Genomic DNA, 17,198 nt, shown 5'->3' on the forward strand with positions numbered 1-17,198 from the left:
GCCCCTCATAAGCCGTCAGTTCTCTCCAGGAAGCAGCAGCCTAGCAGAGGTGTCTGCCTTCATTTGTCTGCTTTAAGTGAGAAGCTGGCATCTGACATGACAACCTGAAAGAGGCAGCAAGAATTTCTGAGGTGGTTTGCTGGGCTTTAAGGCCTAGTTGGATTGCCAATTTAGAGAAGAGTTGAAAGCTTCCATTAATGCAGCCCATGAAGGTAATAAATAAGAGCAAAGGAAAAGAAGACCTTGTGAACTCTGTCTGTCTCTATCTCATGTGGTTTTGCTGTGATGCCCTGTTCTCATTCTTAAAATAGTTTGGTCCCTCCTTATTTCAGAGATGATTACATTGCAACCCTAAACCTTTGTTACCTGTACTCTTTACTGCTTGTGTGTTTGCCTGTAGCCTTTTGCTGTACTCCTTAATAAGAAAGGAGTTGTTCATTTGCACTGCCTTTATTCATAGATATTGTTTTTAACTCTAAATCCAGAAACTTTTTGTTCCACTGTTTCCCTTTAGCAGTCCAAGAGATTCTCACCAGTTTCTGAAATCTGCATTAGATTAATTGGTGTAATCAGTTCTGAATTGTTTCTCTTTCATAGGTAAATAATCCTTACTGAACTAACATATCAAGATTGGAAGCATCACTGATCTATCTTGGGAAAACTTGAAGGTTTATGATTAATTATATTTAGAATTATCTAACGTTTAGATGCTAAACCGTATCATGCAATTCTGATCTTGTTCTAAATCAATTTTAAACAGCTCAGTGAAAAATACTGTTTCTTGAAAGTAACGTATCTATGTTGTTCTTGTTGTGAAGCCTTTGAAAGCTGCCTCTATGGTGCTCTGACTCCTGGCTTCCATGTGCTGTGAAATATTCCTGTGCGTAGTTCCACACCTTGCTACCTGTTTTCAGTGAGATCTCAAACAGGCAGCAACAGCATCTTGTCCCCATCCTGCTTTCAGGAATCCTGCCACTGTACTTGGGTCTGTTGGCTGCAGAATGACTTGGTTCACATGGGAAACTACTTTCCCAGTGAATTTCTCCCACTCCTTCCAAAGACAAGCCAAAAGTTGGGAGTTGTGTATACAAATGGCAAAAAGGCTTAAATGGCTGGGTGGATTGATATCTGTGCAAAGGAGAAGTAAACTTGAGTTATACCTTTCATTCTGAATTTAATTTGATGTAAAGAGGAACAAATGTAAGCATTAGAGCAGTTGTCTTTTGGACAGTGGAGGTGAAAGGGTTCTCGTGCCTCACATATTAGAAGTTTGATTCTGGTCTGGAACAGGGAGTAATTTATAAAAGCTGAATGTAATTAACATGAACTGTTTCAGTGAAATAGGTTTAAGATATTTAGGTGCAAGTGGGGTGATGTCTGGGTGGAAAAAAATGTACTAATTTCTCTGTTAATTGGATGCCAAATTCACTTGATAGTTCTGCTTCTATTGTAATATAGTTCATCTGGAAAATGAATTCTGTAAACTAGTACTAATTTACTTTGTCTTTCAGTTTCTTATTTTGTGACTTCATAGAGTTTTTGAATAACCATTTGGTCCACTTACCAGTAAAATTCAACTGCATAAAGAGCTTTGATTGTGGGCTACCTTTTTGTTTCTTGCATTCTTGGTAAATGGAAGAAATGTTGAGGTTGCAATATAAATATGTTGCTCACTCGATATTCTTTGACTGTCTTTTTAGATGGAATTTCTGGGAAAAGATCTGCTGCAGGTTGGAATTAATTCTTTCCCAGGAAGCATGCACTGGATAGACATGGTTATAAAGTAATTTTTTACCTGATGAACAGGGAGGAGGGGAATCACTAACTGCCACCTCCATTAGGTGATAAAAAAGCTTACCTTCACCTTATGGTTGTAAGTGACATGATTTTTTTAAATCTTCCCTCCTGTTATATGAAGAGAAAGAAACTGGCCTTAAGTCAATGTTAAATGGAAGAGTATGGACTCGTGTTCACTTAGCATCCCAAATAAATGAGTACCCACTCCTTTAGAACGTGAAACGTGTGTAGTATGTAATAATTGCTGTATAAGTTTCTCGTGGTTAATAGCTAGCAAATGGTTTTGCAGCCAATACAAGAAATGTGTGTGTCTGCTTTTGCTGTAACATATTCAAATAAACCAAGGCTGCCCATTAGCTTGGAGCTTTGGGAACTCATGCTTAATGTGACATGTCTAGGCTTGTGACAGCTGAGCTGAAAAGGTTCTTTTCTATGATGAAGGGGTGTGTGTCAAGGAAACGTGCCAAAGGACCTGAGAATATGGGCACTGTTAGGATGACTCAGGCTGAGGAAAACACGGGGCTTGTGGCTCCAGCACGTTGGGATGCCAACACAAGTCTGATGAACGTTCTGCAGAAGGATTCTTTGATTGGTGCTGTGACAGAACTTGCATTATTGCATTAGTGTTTTTGTTGTTTTTTCCCCCCTCCCAACAAGTGGCTCTGCAAGCTCTGTTACAAGTAGTCTGTGGCAAAAAGAATGCGTTTAAGGACTAACTGTATACTGCTGAAGTAATTGCAAGAGGTAATGCTTGGAAGGTGACTGCTGTATTAGGTTGTAGAATGCATTGACTAGTACACATATTTAGGAATGAAAACACGTTTTTCCTTGTGATCTGAAAAAGGCAGAAACTTCAGTGTGTTGGAAAATTATTCCAAAGACAAATATTTTTTTATACATCTGTACATGCATAATAATGTACACTGAGGATGTTCTGCTGAGTCTGAAAAATCTCGCTGCCTGTGTTTTTCATGGAATACACGATGTCCAAACTGGAATGAGCAGCTTGTCTCTCCTTAGCCTCTGTTCTGCATTGGCTACCTGGCAGATGTCTTTTTTTTTTTTTTTTTTTTTTTTTTACCATTTTTTTTTCCTTTGTGGTTGAACGTTAGATGGCTGACAAACCTTGATTAAAGGACATAAATGCGCCACATGCAAAACCACAATGATTTCTTTGATTGCAGGGACCTTTTGGCCAGCTTGCATAAGGACTTGTGTTTAGAAGAGAACCTTTGGGCTCATCTGTATCTCCCTCCCCTCAAAGGGATGGCAGCCCGAGGACAGCTAGCATTCATCCTGACGCCAAGAGACTTCAAAGGAGGTAAGCGTCTCAGAAATGCTCCCCAGACAAAATGCACTCATCAGTCCTGCACCCCAGTGTGGTAATATTCTTCAGTGCAGCATTACCATCTCCTAAAAGTTTTTGTTCTTATTCCTTCATGAAAATCTTTTGAGAGCTCTGTAAGGCCTTATCAGCTGATTGCAGTCCTCATGGAGATTTGCATCTCTGTCGCTAACCCTTGCACTTTTGCTTAAGAATGTGCCCTTAGTGTGAAGCGAAAGGTGCTAGCTACAGTTCCTGGCTTTGTGCTCAGATATATGCTCCCCTCCATCCCTTGGTTTGTCTTTCGTATTTTAGATGAGACTTAAAGCTTGAACTTTTCTCAATTCATGTTTCTTTAAGATCAAGGGGAAAAAAACGGTACTTGCTCTTCACAGTTTTAAAGTTCCCTTTTTTCTTTCTTTTTTTTTTTTAATTACTTTTAAAGTGGATTTCATTTCACATCCAGCTAATTTCTGCCCAATTCTTTGTTTAGGTTTTTAGAGAGTGTTGTCCCAGGAAATGCATTTAATTCTCCTGGAGGGAAATATGTCTTCAGGAATCTTTTTTTCCTGTCAGAGATGCCATCTAGATGCAGCACAACTGTTTGCATCTCCTAAATGCCTATAGGATAATTACTTAGTAGAAGGATAAATTAAGAACAAACAGTTGTTTGCCGTGGAAGCAGAAATGGAAAAACAATAATCCCACGTTACCTTATTTATAAAACAAAAACAGAGCTCTCAGGGGTGATTTCTGACTCTCCCCAACTTCCTTTCAGGTCATTCATAGGAAAGCTGAGCTACGGATCTTCTTTTTCTTGTTCTTATTCCAGTAAACATTATGTAAAACCCAGTAAGAACGTATCTGAAAACAAAGGAAGACTTTTCATGCCTTTTTTTTTTTTTTTTTCCACTTACGAGAGTATTTGAAAGTAGACCAGTAGTAAATATTATGTTTGCTGAGCAGATTTTTTTCTAGGGGTATAGATTTCAAGAGGACTCCTCTCAGTCCTCTCAGACCACATAAGGTATATCTGTTTCTAAAGCCTGTATGATTGCAGATCATACCCTCAGTTACCCTGAGTAACAACTTTCACCTTATTTTTCCTTTTATGCTATTTTTAAATGCTGTTTTTTTTGTGATTAGTTTGACTTTATAAAACCTAGGCAAGAGCTTTCTGACTATTTTGATGACCACCATCTAGCTGGTGTTCTTATTAGGCTCTACAGTATGAAAGTAAAGCTCCTGCAGATTGGAGTTTAAATATGTTAAGGGCATCATATAAAATAATATATCACCTAATTCTCTTCCAAAGTTATTTATGTTCAGATTTACCTATGCATATTATGATCAACTTGAAGCTCCTCCAGGCTTAAAATTTTTACAAGTTCTGGTAATGCTGACAGGTTAGCTTGATTTTTGTTTCTCTGTTCAACAATTTTATTGATGTTTTTGTTGCTATTATTATTTTCTTTCATTGCTGTTCTTATTTTTTTTTCCAAATGCTGAGATTTCTGTGACGGTGATTAGCTGCCATGGTTCTGTATGTACACATCGAATGTACAGTGCAATTCAACAGTAGCAATTCTGATTTATTTCATAAAATGTAGTCTTTTCACAATGCATTATTTCTATATCCCTTCATCTGGCACTGAAAAAGGCAAAAGTTTTCAAAATAGAAAAATAATAAAATTAAATGAATGAGTTTTTCACAAAACTGGAAATCTTTTGGGAGGAGAATTATTCTACCACTTCTTTTTATCTCTACAAGATATTACCACATAATCCCCAATAAGAACAGCACATGAAGCTGGTGTAAAGCTTAGCAAGTTAATCTGTTCCTGTGGAACAAACTAAAGACGGTTGCAAATGTATTGTACCTTTACTGATGAGTTGCTATCTCCTGGGAGTAAATCATAAGGAAACAGAGCCAGTTTTTATTTCTTCCATTTGAGTATCCTTCTAGTGTCAGTGACAGAATTTATTTTGTTTTTTTTGGGGGGGTTGAGAACTGCTAGACTGTTTTTTAGTCTGTTCGAGGATGTACATTATAAAAAAAAAGGGCCCTAGCAATAAATGGGAAGTGTTATATTATTAGGAGCCTCTGGAATTGATGGAATACTCAAATTCATTTCAAGGGTAGATCTAGTTAGTGCTTTGTCAGTGTTTCCTGGAGAGAACCAAAGCAGTATTATTTCTCTTTGGAGCTTTTCAAATTGTTAGTAAAATTCAATCATTCATTTAAGCGGAAAAATCAATTTTAACTGTAATCTTTAACTGTATACCAGTTTACATACTTCAGCATGACAACATTTTCACATCTACTTTCTTGATGAATAGTTATCTTCATCTGTAGTACATAAAAATCTTCTTTCGCTGTTCTAATAGCTCAAAACATAGAAGCGGGATATCAATCTCCAAGCTAAAAGGTGTCAAAGTTGCTGAAGCTGTTGGCTTTTCATTTTTTGAGAACAATGGAAAGTAATTGAAGACATTTCCCTAAAAGTAACGTGGAGAGTTAGTTTAGACAAGATAGTGAGGAGAGAAGGGGAGGAAGAAGACAATTTCTCCAGTGCTTATCTTTGGTGTCTAACGCAATCCATGTCGCAATAGCCTTATTCTCTCACAAAATGATTCTATGATTTAACACATCAGAGAATTGAGTGCCCATGGTGTTCACAGTCCAGCGCAGATAACTTTATTTTGTGATCAGTAATTTCTGTCTTCGGTCGCATCCATTTCATTTGTCAAAAGAGTTATTAATCCCGTTGATTTATCCAGTGGTTATCTTTGATGTCTGAGGCAATCCGTGTGTCACTGGCCCTGTTCTCTCACAGAATGGTTTCTTTTGTTCTTCTGAGTCAACTTGTAGTGTTTTACATGCCATCTGACATTCAGGTTCCTTAGGTATTGGTATCGTTAGGTAATACGACAGGTAGTGGTTGTTGGTTGTTTCATTTTTTATTTTCTGGCGAAATCTGATGACCTAAACAAGCAACATTGCCTTTGATAAAACAAGAGAGCAACCTGTAAAAGCTCGTGTTGTGATGTGAGGTGGAATTAGATGGAAGAACATGAGCAGAAGAGTATATTGTCCGAGGAGGATTTTAGTGAAGGATGAAGTGAATGAGAAGACTGCGTATGCCTGTAAGGGAGCGTTGGAATGATGGTGGAATTCTTGATTCCATGGTGAGGCTGGAGAACTTTCACCAGATAACCAATAGTACATACTATCATGTTCACTGTTTCAAGTTCTGGTTTGATTTTAACGGAACCGATAGTATGTGTGGAGCATATTTGTAACTATTCTAGGTATCACATGAATTGAGGCCGTGAAGTAGAGCTGTATGTATTTGTTGCCAAAGCCATGTATTTGCTGAATAGCATCTATATCCATCTTGTACTGCTGAAGAGCTCTCTGTTTACAAATTGTACCTGTTGTACAGCTGTTCTGAGCATCTAGAAATGGAAGTCAACTAACAACTAGTAAGACTGCAAATACTGAGGTGTTTCAAGAATCGAATTCTAATACTTTAATGTAGAGGTGCCTTCTATCTGACAGCCAAAACAGTTTTCTTTTAAGTATGTGTCATGTTCTTTCCTTAGAGCTTAAGCTCTAGAATGCAGTGTTTTGGAGGTCTTGATGCTCATACAATACACATATTCAGATTTCAGAGGGTTGTTGACATTTGTTGCTTGTGAAATGGTTTTAACTTGTCTGAGGGAATCAAGCGCCACAAATAGGTAAATACTATTTCTTGTTGCTGAATCAATGCAACATTTATGGCATCCTACTTTTTTTTTTTTTTTAATTTCCTCATTGATCTGTACATTATTTTTGCATATGTGCTCACAGATGAGTTAACAGTTAATGAGAATTCTAATGCCTGGCAGGGCGTGACTGCTCTTCATGTTGTGTAACAAAACCGGGGATGCTACAGTGACCTGATACTGATCAAAGGATATGGTGAATGAATAAAAAGATGCCTGAAGGTGAACCTGATGATTGTGAGGAAATAGAATGTATTTTTTTGGTTAATCATCTCTTCCTCTTTTTTATGAAGGGTTTGCCAAATATTTTCAGATTCATTTCTGATAGGTGATTTTGTGCTTCTTCATTTGGTGGGTTGATTGCACAGCTTATTTTGGGGCAGTACCTTTGCTGAGGGATGTTGAGAGAAAGCGCCTCTGGCAGTATATGTTCGTGCCACCTGGTGGCTTTGCTGGGCATCATGGACTTCAGATACATAATTAAAAACACAGGTGTAAAGTGTCTGTAAAAATCCTTCTTTCCTTCCAAAATGGGGAGTCAGAGGCAAGGTAGCTTACATTTGGTGCAGCACATGAGATCCACGAACGCTGAATCCTGCTTGTTAAATCATCTGTCTCAGAAACAGCAAGTGTTTGAGAAAACTCTTCTTGTACAGATGTCAGACTTACCTTGGTAGTTTTACATGACAAGTTAACAAAAGGCAAATCTCCACGAGGAGTGTAACAATCTGTAGAAGGAATGCAATTTAGAGAGGTTATTCTATTGTACGGGTTGTGTATCTTAAGGTACTTCTAATCTGGTTTCTTTTGCTGGAGAATCGGTATGAAAATAAATACTGAATTTGTACCTGTGCTGAAATATGTCTGTCTTTCTGACCTGTATAACTTTAGCACGTGGAAGTTAAACCGAATTTTTTATTGAACAAAACATCTGTTGATCAGTGCATACCAGTTTTGTAACTAGCTTGTCTTCTCCAGATTAGTTGAGGTCCTTCTGTTCAAGCTGTTTTGTCTCTGCATTCCAATACTGTAGTTTTTTCTACTAATCCAGTGATAGTTAAACTTTTAGTATATGTAGATTGACCTAAGCTAGTTCTTATTTTTGTTAGCAATTTCTAGTTTCTGTTTATTTTGATCTGTGATCGATGACGTTAGAACGTTTGTGAATACTGATTCTGAGTGGAATGTGCAGATGCTTCGTCTCCAGAACAAAACAAGCCTTCAGTAAAAGGATTTTGTGGGTATTTATAGATAACTATTATCCTATTGCTAATTACATACTGTGAATTTTAAGTGGAAAATATTCTTTCTTGTCTCACTTAGAATACAAAGTGGTGCTTGCTGTTGTGTTGTTTTCCAACTGCATTAATTGACTCTTTTTTTTTTCCCCAGGGGTCAGTATAGGGGTGGGTCCTGTTTAATATCCTTATTGATGATCTGGATGGGAGGATTGAGTGCACCCTCAGTGAGTTTGCAGATGACACCACACTGGGAGGATGTATTGATCTGCCTAAGAGTAGGAAGGCCTTACAGAGGGGTCTGGATGGGCTGGATCAGTGGGCTGAAGCCAATTACATGAGCCAAGTGCCGGCTACTCCACCTTGGTCACAATTTCATGTTGCTCCATGCTTCATGCTTGGAACAGAGTAGCTGGAAAACTGCTCAAAGGAGAAGGTTCTGGTGGTGTTAGTTGACAGCTAGATGAATGTGAGCCAGCAGTGTGCCTGGGTAGCCTTGAAGGCCTGGCTTGTGTCAGAGATAGTGTTGCCAGCAGAAGCAAGGAAGTGATCATCCCTCAGTACTTGGCTTTGGTGAGGCCACACATAGAGTATTACTGTGTTCAATTTTGGGCCCTTCACAACAACATTAAGGCCCTGGAGCGTATTCAGAGAAGGGTAGGAAGGCTGCTGGGGAGTCTGGAGCACAAGTCTTATGAGGTGCAACTGAGGGAGCTGAGATTGTTTAGCCTGGAAAAGAGGAGGCTCAGGGAAGACCTCACTGCTCTACAACTTCCTGAAAGGAGGTTGTGGTGAGGTGAGTTCAGCATCTTTTCTTGTGTAACTAGTGGTAGGACAAGAGGGAATGGCTTAGAATTGTGCCAGGAGAGGTTCTGGTGGATATTAGGGGAAACTTCGTCTCAAAAAGAGTGATCAGGTATTGGTAAGGGCTGCCCAGAGTGATGGTGGAGTCACCATCCCTGGAGGTGTCCAAGAAACATATAGATGTGGCACTGAGGGACATAGTGGGCATAGTGGGGGTGGGTTGATGGTTGAACTAGATGATATTAAGTGGTCTTTTCCAACCTTAAGTCACAGAATCATAGAACCATAGAGTCAATCTTTCTTCTAAGAATCAGCTAGATTCTGAAATGCTATATAGGTCAGCTGGTACTGTCACTTCCAGTCCTTCAGGTCCTTTTCATTTATGGCTCTGTATTATCTTATCCTCAGTGATCCTGCCTTCCCTCAAGAAAGGTGACTTAGGTACTTTTGTTACACCTGGGCTTGATTGCATGAAGTTAATCTCTTTTGTTTAATATCACACTCCAAAGAAATTTGTGTGTACGTTCTTCCAGCTAGCTAAATAAATAAAAACACAAAGCACCTCTGAAGCTAGGCCTCTCTGTGTTTATTAAATGTTTTATTAACTTCATAATGACTCGTAAAGAAACATTTTAATTTTGATTGTGTGTTTCTGTGTATTTATGCTCTGATTTCTGCTAAAATCAGCTTTTGGATCTCTAGAGGGAGATTTTTTTGGTGAATAACTGTGTGTTTAGGACAGAAATGTATGGTCCTTGATTTCACATGGTAGGAGATGTTCTTTACCTGCTGTGACTGCACTCATTTTACAAGTCATTTCATGCTGTTATGGTAAATGAATGGTGAATTCTTCATCAGAGATACTGCTATTGTAAGGTCTTTGCCTGTTTTCAGAGTTAAAGTCAAACTAAAAGAAGAACAAACTAGTTTGATGAGGATTTATAAAAATTCTGTCTTTCTGTAACAAAACTTCTTTTAGATTCCAAATCTGCTCTATTCCTCAGTTTCATGGCATCCGAGGAAAACCTCTTTTGCTACTGTGAAGAAGGGAATGTACTGTGTGCCTTCATTTAGAGGATCAGTAATCCTAAATTTGGATTGCTGACTCACCATGGCTCCACTGTACCTGGGAGTCAAATGAATGCTTTGTTGGGACTGAGGCTTAAAATAAGAAAATTAATCTTCAGATCTTAAAATTGAACAATTAATGTTCTTAGTCTGAGTATGTAAGTGTAGTTTCTTTTTGAAAATGAAGTGATTTTATTTAATGTATAATTATTAATCTAGGCTATAGAAGAAAATGTAGTGATGTTGGTGTTTTGCAAAAGGAAAAATGGGGAATATGTACTAAAGAATGAAAGAAGTGCATGAAAAAAAAAAGGAATTTCTGCAGCTTTAAAAAGGAAAGTGACAGTCGGATAAGAATGTGGAGTATGTAAGAGATGCTCTGAAAGGAAGGACTAGGAGGAGGGAGATGTGTTGCTCTAAGCACATCAAAGTGAATTGACAGTGGTGCTTTATGTGGGGGCTGTCATCGGTGCATAGCATAAAATAAGCATAAAATTCAGGTTAGTGGCTCTAAAATTAAAATATGCATTAAGCAATTGAATAAAACTGTTTCACCAAAAGTGTATTTTTTTTTTGTTTTTGTATTTTCTTTGTTAAGTGATGTGTGTAGATTAAAGATTTTCAGCTGGGACTAGTCAAAAGGGGTAGTAAGATTCATTACAGCAATTTCATCTATTTGAATATATTACATGAACGATAAAAACTTGAAAAATAGATAAATTTGAAGTTGAGCAGTGTTCCTGTGGCAAGGCGGAGGTTGAACTACAGGGAATCAAAGATCCTTTTTAAAGCTACAAAAATAAAAAGATGCTGTTATTGTAATAAGTTGTTATTACTGAGCTTCAAACTGGGATATCAGTACAGTTGTGGAAATGCAATTAGGACAAAAATACACTTTCCTGAGTTTTAGATATATTTTACAATGTAGTATTCCTTGCTTTTCTGGATTCATGACTATTGTATTGTAAATTTAGATGTGTACCCCCAAGCAGGTGGTGATGGTTTCAGTAACAAATGAAAAGGATGAACAATGGTTGAAAGACTGATTTTTGTAATTCATGGTTGTGTAACTTTGTGTTATGTGACTGTGCAACTACATAATTCAAATTACATTCATTTTTTAAGAAGTATTTTATCCTAATTCTGGATTTCTGATTTCAGTTTTGCCAACAATTAAGAGAAATAATGAGATTTGTTATTTCTCTAAATTCACAGCATAACTGAGATAATAGAAAAATAGTGATGTATCTTGTTTTGACTTCCTCTTTTCCTTTTTTGATGGGATCAAAGATTTCCTTTGCCCTACCTTTTTCTTTCCCACCCCAGCTTTTCAGTTGAAATATAAAGCAGTAATAGAGCTGATGTCTTTTTGCTTAAATTATTATTACGTGTACGTTTGCAGGCTCATAAAATAGAAATATTCAAAGCATTTCACATTGCTTTGGAAAGCAAGTTTTCAGATGGAAACGTGTATATAATATATGTAATTTTATATATGTAATAATTTTGATTTGGCTTAGGAAGATTTCTGAAGGTGAAGTGACTTACTGGAAGACACCACTCGGATATGTGCTTGTTCTGGAGCTGCCAGAACATGGAGTATTTAAGTCAAAATCTGAAAAATCCTTAGTAGCAGAGTGCGTATTTCAGGACTGTTAAGGGACTCTTTCATGGTGGGCAGTAATTCTCTGGACATCTGTGGTTTCTGCAGAAAGTAAGCATTATCAAAATGCTTTATGTAGATAAGGTAGAATTTAGGGGGAAGAAAGTAACTTTACTTTCTTCCCCCTAAAAAAATGTGTTCCAGTTCTTTTAGAATATTTTTAACAAGATCGTATGTTAGACAAAAAGTATTTGTTGACTCCTGAAGAGCAAGTATCTGAATTGAGTTGGATCTGTGTTAAAGATGGTAGATGATGTTGGAACTCTAATTCAGTGGTAGGATTTGTGACATTGGAGAGAAGGGGTGAAAGCTGTGTGCCTTTATCTACTGAAGATGCATTACTGTAAGCTGGATGAATTTAATGCTTTGCTTAGTGTACCTGAGAATAAGGTGCTGCAAACAGTGGGAAGAAGTGATTGGGTCCAGTGTCTTTTACTGTGTATTGTATATATTGCATTAAACATTCCCACGTATTAAACTTTTCCTTCAGAATATAGTAGCTTCACTTTTTAAAATTTGTTTTAATTTTATGTCTGAAGTGAGTAAATTGTAGTAGTCATCTTGAATAATCCTTACTTTGCATCTTATTAGATTGCTTCATCTTTCTTAAACATAGTCGTTCAAAATTCTCTGCCATATATTAGATGCAGGAACATTAGTGGAGAAAACTTGCCTGTATTCTTCATTAGATAGAGACAGAAAAGTGAAGAATCGCCTTTCCAAAAAATGAAGCAATGTAGCGAAGTGAAGAATGAGTCTTACATGAAATTCAGTCTAGGAGAAGTCAAATTATTAAAGAAAATGTTTAGCTGCATCTATATGAATAAAGATAGTCAATAAAATCAAGACATTTTATACTAAGGAAAGGAAACATGATTTGTGTGATGTAATTTTGAATCTGAATGTCTGTCATTTTTAATTTTTAATTGTGGGAGTTTATTCTGCTCCGTTTTCATTGAGTGTCCCATGTCTTTTTTCTATCTCAGAAATTACTTTGCTAACTGTACTAAGGAGAGTACATAAGAACAACTAGGTGGGTGGCTTTTGGGACTTAATAATTTACTCAGAGCTTCAGAATGATTGTCCAGACTTGGTTCTAGTCTTCCATTTCCCAGTTCTGAGGTTTTGACCATTGGATTAGATGCTCAAGATGTTCTTGTATGCTTTCAGCATAAAGGCAAGAGTTGTTCTGCTGCATCACTCCTTGGCAGGGATTAAAGAGAAGTTTCTTCCTATCTTGATGCAGTCTGTATTAGAATAGTACTAGTAGCAGACAATAGGAGTGGTACCATGATAAGAACTTGACTTTGACATTAAAGAGCATGCATCAGTTATTTAGAAGTAATTAACTTGTAATGTCTGTGCTCTTACCTGGTGGTAAATGTGAATTAGCTTTCCTCTTGTTGATTTAGATTAACAGGATGAAGAGTTTTAACTTTTTTATTATTATTTTAGCACACACAGTTGTGTCAGCAGCTTGTGGTAGACTAAGTTAATTCTTCAGCAGGAAGAACTAAAAATTTTATGATTTCTTAAAGAATAATCTATAAGTGCTTTAGAGGAACAGCTAAACATTATTGGTATTATAAAACTTCAGATTCTTTTGCAAGAAGAATAGAATGATTCTCATTTTGACTTACTGGTAACTGATTTTTTAAAAAACGTAATATGTTTTTTGTTGTTTTCTGTTTTGCAGGATACAAAGTTATGGATAATAATGGAATATCTGGGTGGAGGCTCTGCACTCGATCTAGTGAGTAAATAATATATGATTTTTGTTGATAGAGAATTATTTCCTTCAGTTATAACTCAATGACATAGTGCATCATTTGTCTGTGATAGTTGTTGTAATAATAACAGAAAGTTAATGGTCTTACCACTGTGAGATTATAACTTTTTAAGTTGGAAGGTAGTGTAACCAGATGGCTTAAATAAAATCTTTTAATTTGGATGTTTCAGTAAAGAAGAAGAAGCATTTGTCAATTTCAGGAAAACATTATTTTCCATGTGACACAATGGATTATTTCTAGAGATGGAAGTAAACTAAGAAACAGCATTGGAATCATGACCTAAACATCTTAGAGTGCTGATCTTCAGTTAGTTAAGGAATGTAAGAGGCTGAAAACAGTATTTTTTGTCTCTTTATTCTGCTAGCACAACTCTTCATGGTCATGTTAAGAAAGAAAAGAAAAGACAACACTTTTAAGTTGTACATTTCAGTGAGCCAAATCCATTACATTTGTCTTCCCCCAAGGAGTTTTATATATAATCCTGCAAGGGAATCTGTTTAACAAAGAGAGTTTATAGAGATAATAGAGATATTTGGAAGACTAGGTTGATTGCACCATCTAAATTAACAAAAAAATTATCCGATTTTGAATGATAATTCGAAAAGTTAACTGCATATTACATTTTATTTGGCTAGATTCTGACAATTCACTTCAACCATTAAAAGAGGGTATATGAAAATTGAACACAGCATCTTGTATTTGTTGTAGACTTTAAAAATAGCGTTATAAAAATAAGAATGCATGTTTTAGGTATGTGAAAATTGTTATTCCTGCTTAGACTTGACTGTTCCTGTAGCATAGTTTGTTGTCATCTGAGGCAACTAAAAAATGTGGTGAAAGAATAAGGGCAGAATGTGGAGGAATTCTGCTTGTGACATTCTGAAAACATGAGGAGGGTCGACTAAATGTAGACTTCCTGCAATTGAGCTGCCATGTTTTAACTGTGATTACTTTTCTGAACTCATTTCTACCTTTAGTTTCCATGTCCTCTAAGTATTCTTAAGGAATATTCTAAGGAATTCTGTGGTTATATAGAAATGATAACGTTCCTGATAAAGATACACTGAAAGAAAAATAAAATGATTTGTTGTCTAGACAGAGAAGTAACTAGACACTGCTTTTGTAACTTGCTGCTATGAAAAGATGTAGAAGAGTAGGAAGAAAGAAAACATGTTCTCAGATTTTCTTTATATTTTTTTAATCCTACTCATTGACCTGTGTGATGACCACTTACTTATCTGTAAGATGTTGGCTAGGATAGTACAAATTTTGCCACGGAACTGACATCATCATGTAAGAGTTTGTACTTGAAGCATCTTGTGTGTGCTTCATCCATCTTGAATTCATGTTCTGCTGCATGTTTTCCTGCATCATGGTTCTCAGCTGAAATCTGGTGTGAGAACTAGTATGCTTTATCATGTTTCTGAGCACGAGGTAAGATTGAATGGGGACCTTGAATTCCGCGGTTGAAGTGTACACGTGACATGTTAGCCTTGTGCCTTTTTTGCTTGAATATCACAGAATGGTTTGCGTTGGAAGGGACTTCAAAGCCCACCCAGCTCCAACCCCATGCTGTGGGCAGGGCTGCCACCCACCAGTCAGGCTGCCCAGGGCCCATTCAGCCCATCCTTGAGTGCCTCCTAGGATGGGGCATCCACAACTTCTTTGGACAATGGGGTCTCCCTGGAGACTTCTTCAGGCTGAACAAGACCAGCTCACAGTTACATTTTTAAAGTCACACCTCACAAGAGAAAGTGCATGTTATGCAATTATGCATACATTAGTTTTCAATTTTGCTATGTTTGTGACAAGAGGACAAGCACTAATATTCTCAGTCACTTTCTGTTTTCACAACTTCCTGCCCACTTGGGATAACCTCTTTTGTCAGATGTTCACTTAACACTTTTAGATGTGCTGTATATCATGTTGCCAACTCTTGAACTGGCATTTACAGCCTAACAGAAGCAAAGCCTTGAAAATATCTTTGTGGGCCACGGAGAGTGGCAGTATACATGCTTGTTTGTTGCTCTCTTAAGAACAAAATCTTCCTCTATAAATGTTAGGTTTGCTGAGGTAATATTGATGCTGAGGTGAATAATTTATAAGGATGAAGTTTTCAAAGCTAAACGAAAGCAAAAAAGATTGAAAGTAAGGCTACCAAAATGCAACAAATAATATGTTGTCAGCATTGCAAGAAATCTTACCTCTTCTCCTGCCTACTAGCTGAGGTTTGCAGTAGTATTTTTTGTATTAATCATTTTCAGAAATGCTTTTCAGTGGCTGCTCTTGTTAGGTAGACTATAATACTGGAGTAGAAGCATAGAATATCCCCAGTTGGAAGGGACCATAGGGATCACGGAGTCCAACTCCTGACTTCACACAGGACTGCCCAAAATGAAAACCCTCTGTCTGAAATCCAAACTCTCTTTGAACTCTGGCAACCTGTTCCATGCCCATCGCCTTCTGGTGCAGAGCCTGTCCCTAACCCCCAGCTGCCCTCCCCTGACAGCTCCATGCTGTTCCTTTGGGCCCTGTTGCTGTCACAGAGAGCAGAGCTCAGCACTGCCCACTCCCCATTTTGAGTATTTGCAAATTGTCAGAGTTTCAGTTTTGTTATCTCACAATGCCCCTACTAGCTAAGAAGCTTCCTTTAGGTAGTGACCTTTCCGATGATTTGCAGACCCATACTTTCAGTTTTGTACGAAAAAAGAACTTATTCAGTGCTTTGTCAGGAGAGTGATTTGAGTTGTATTTTGGACAGCTTCACAAACTCTCATCTGACATAGTGACATGATATTTGATAAATGTGGCGTCTTCAATGCCTTTGTTTCCTTCTCAGGCTTTTGAAATTTGGGTCCATATAGGGCCTGTAGGCTTGCCCATCTAAGTTCAGCGTGATCTTAAGAAAGAGTTTGTAATGTAGATGCTTTTCAAACCATGTGTATCTATGACATGGCCACAACAAAGCAATAACTTTTAACTGTGTCTTTGTGGAGCCTTTTACAAGCTTCTAAAAGCATTTTAGAGAGGTATTTCTTTATTGGTCATAAAACAACTTAGTTTAGAACTGTAGTGGGTTTATTTTTTTGTTGTTTGCAGATAACCTTTGTTGTATCTCATGTTACAAAGTTAGCAAATGGGAAGTTTTAAAGTATGCCAGAATGAGTAGTTTCTTTTATACTCAGTTCTGTTTCTGGTCTCTTCATTTCTCCTTTCATAAATGCATACATACACACATAAATATTTCTTTTGTTTCCTAGTTAGAACCTGGCTCACTTGATGAAACCCAGATTGCCACAATACTAAGGGAGATACTCAAAGGTCTTGATTACCTACATTCAGAAAAGAAAATCCACAGAGATATTAAAGGTAAACTGTTTTTGTTTTCTAGTAATGTTTGAAGAGCTCATGAAGTATAAGCGAAGACCCTTGCAGAATCAAATCTCTTAATTTCAACTGTTTCTTTTTCCTTACTCTAGCGGCTAATGTATTGCTATCTGAACAAGGAGAGGTAAAACTAGCAGATTTTGGAGTCGCAGGTCAACTAACAGATACACAAATAAAGAGGAATACCTTTGTGGGAACACCATTTTGGATGGCACCTGAAGTAATAAAGCAATCTGCTTATGATTCAAAGGTGAGAGATGTATTTCAGTTTTGCTGGTCATTGTAATAAAGATTAAGGTCTTTGATTTGGCATTTTTATCATTCGTCTTAATATTATGGGCAGTTGGTGGATTTCC

At 37.2% G+C, this 17,198-nt stretch overlaps 1 protein-coding gene across 1 annotated transcript in view; it reads left to right on the plus strand.

Moving 5' to 3' along the window:
* Positions 1 to 17,198, plus strand: part of STK24 (serine/threonine kinase 24) — a 39,577-nt gene that overhangs the window by 6,889 nt on the left and 15,490 nt on the right. The window contains 3 exon segments of the mRNA XM_031557786.1: positions 13,362 to 13,418; positions 16,716 to 16,824; positions 16,935 to 17,092. Of these exon segments, the coding sequence (XP_031413646.1) occupies positions 13,383 to 13,418; positions 16,716 to 16,824; positions 16,935 to 17,092 (303 nt within the window). The 5' untranslated portion in view covers positions 13,362 to 13,382.

This window comes from Meleagris gallopavo, chromosome 1 (assembly GCF_000146605.3).
Source record: "Meleagris gallopavo isolate NT-WF06-2002-E0010 breed Aviagen turkey brand Nicholas breeding stock chromosome 1, Turkey_5.1, whole genome shotgun sequence".
NCBI classification, from domain to species: domain Eukaryota; kingdom Metazoa; phylum Chordata; class Aves; order Galliformes; family Phasianidae; genus Meleagris; species Meleagris gallopavo.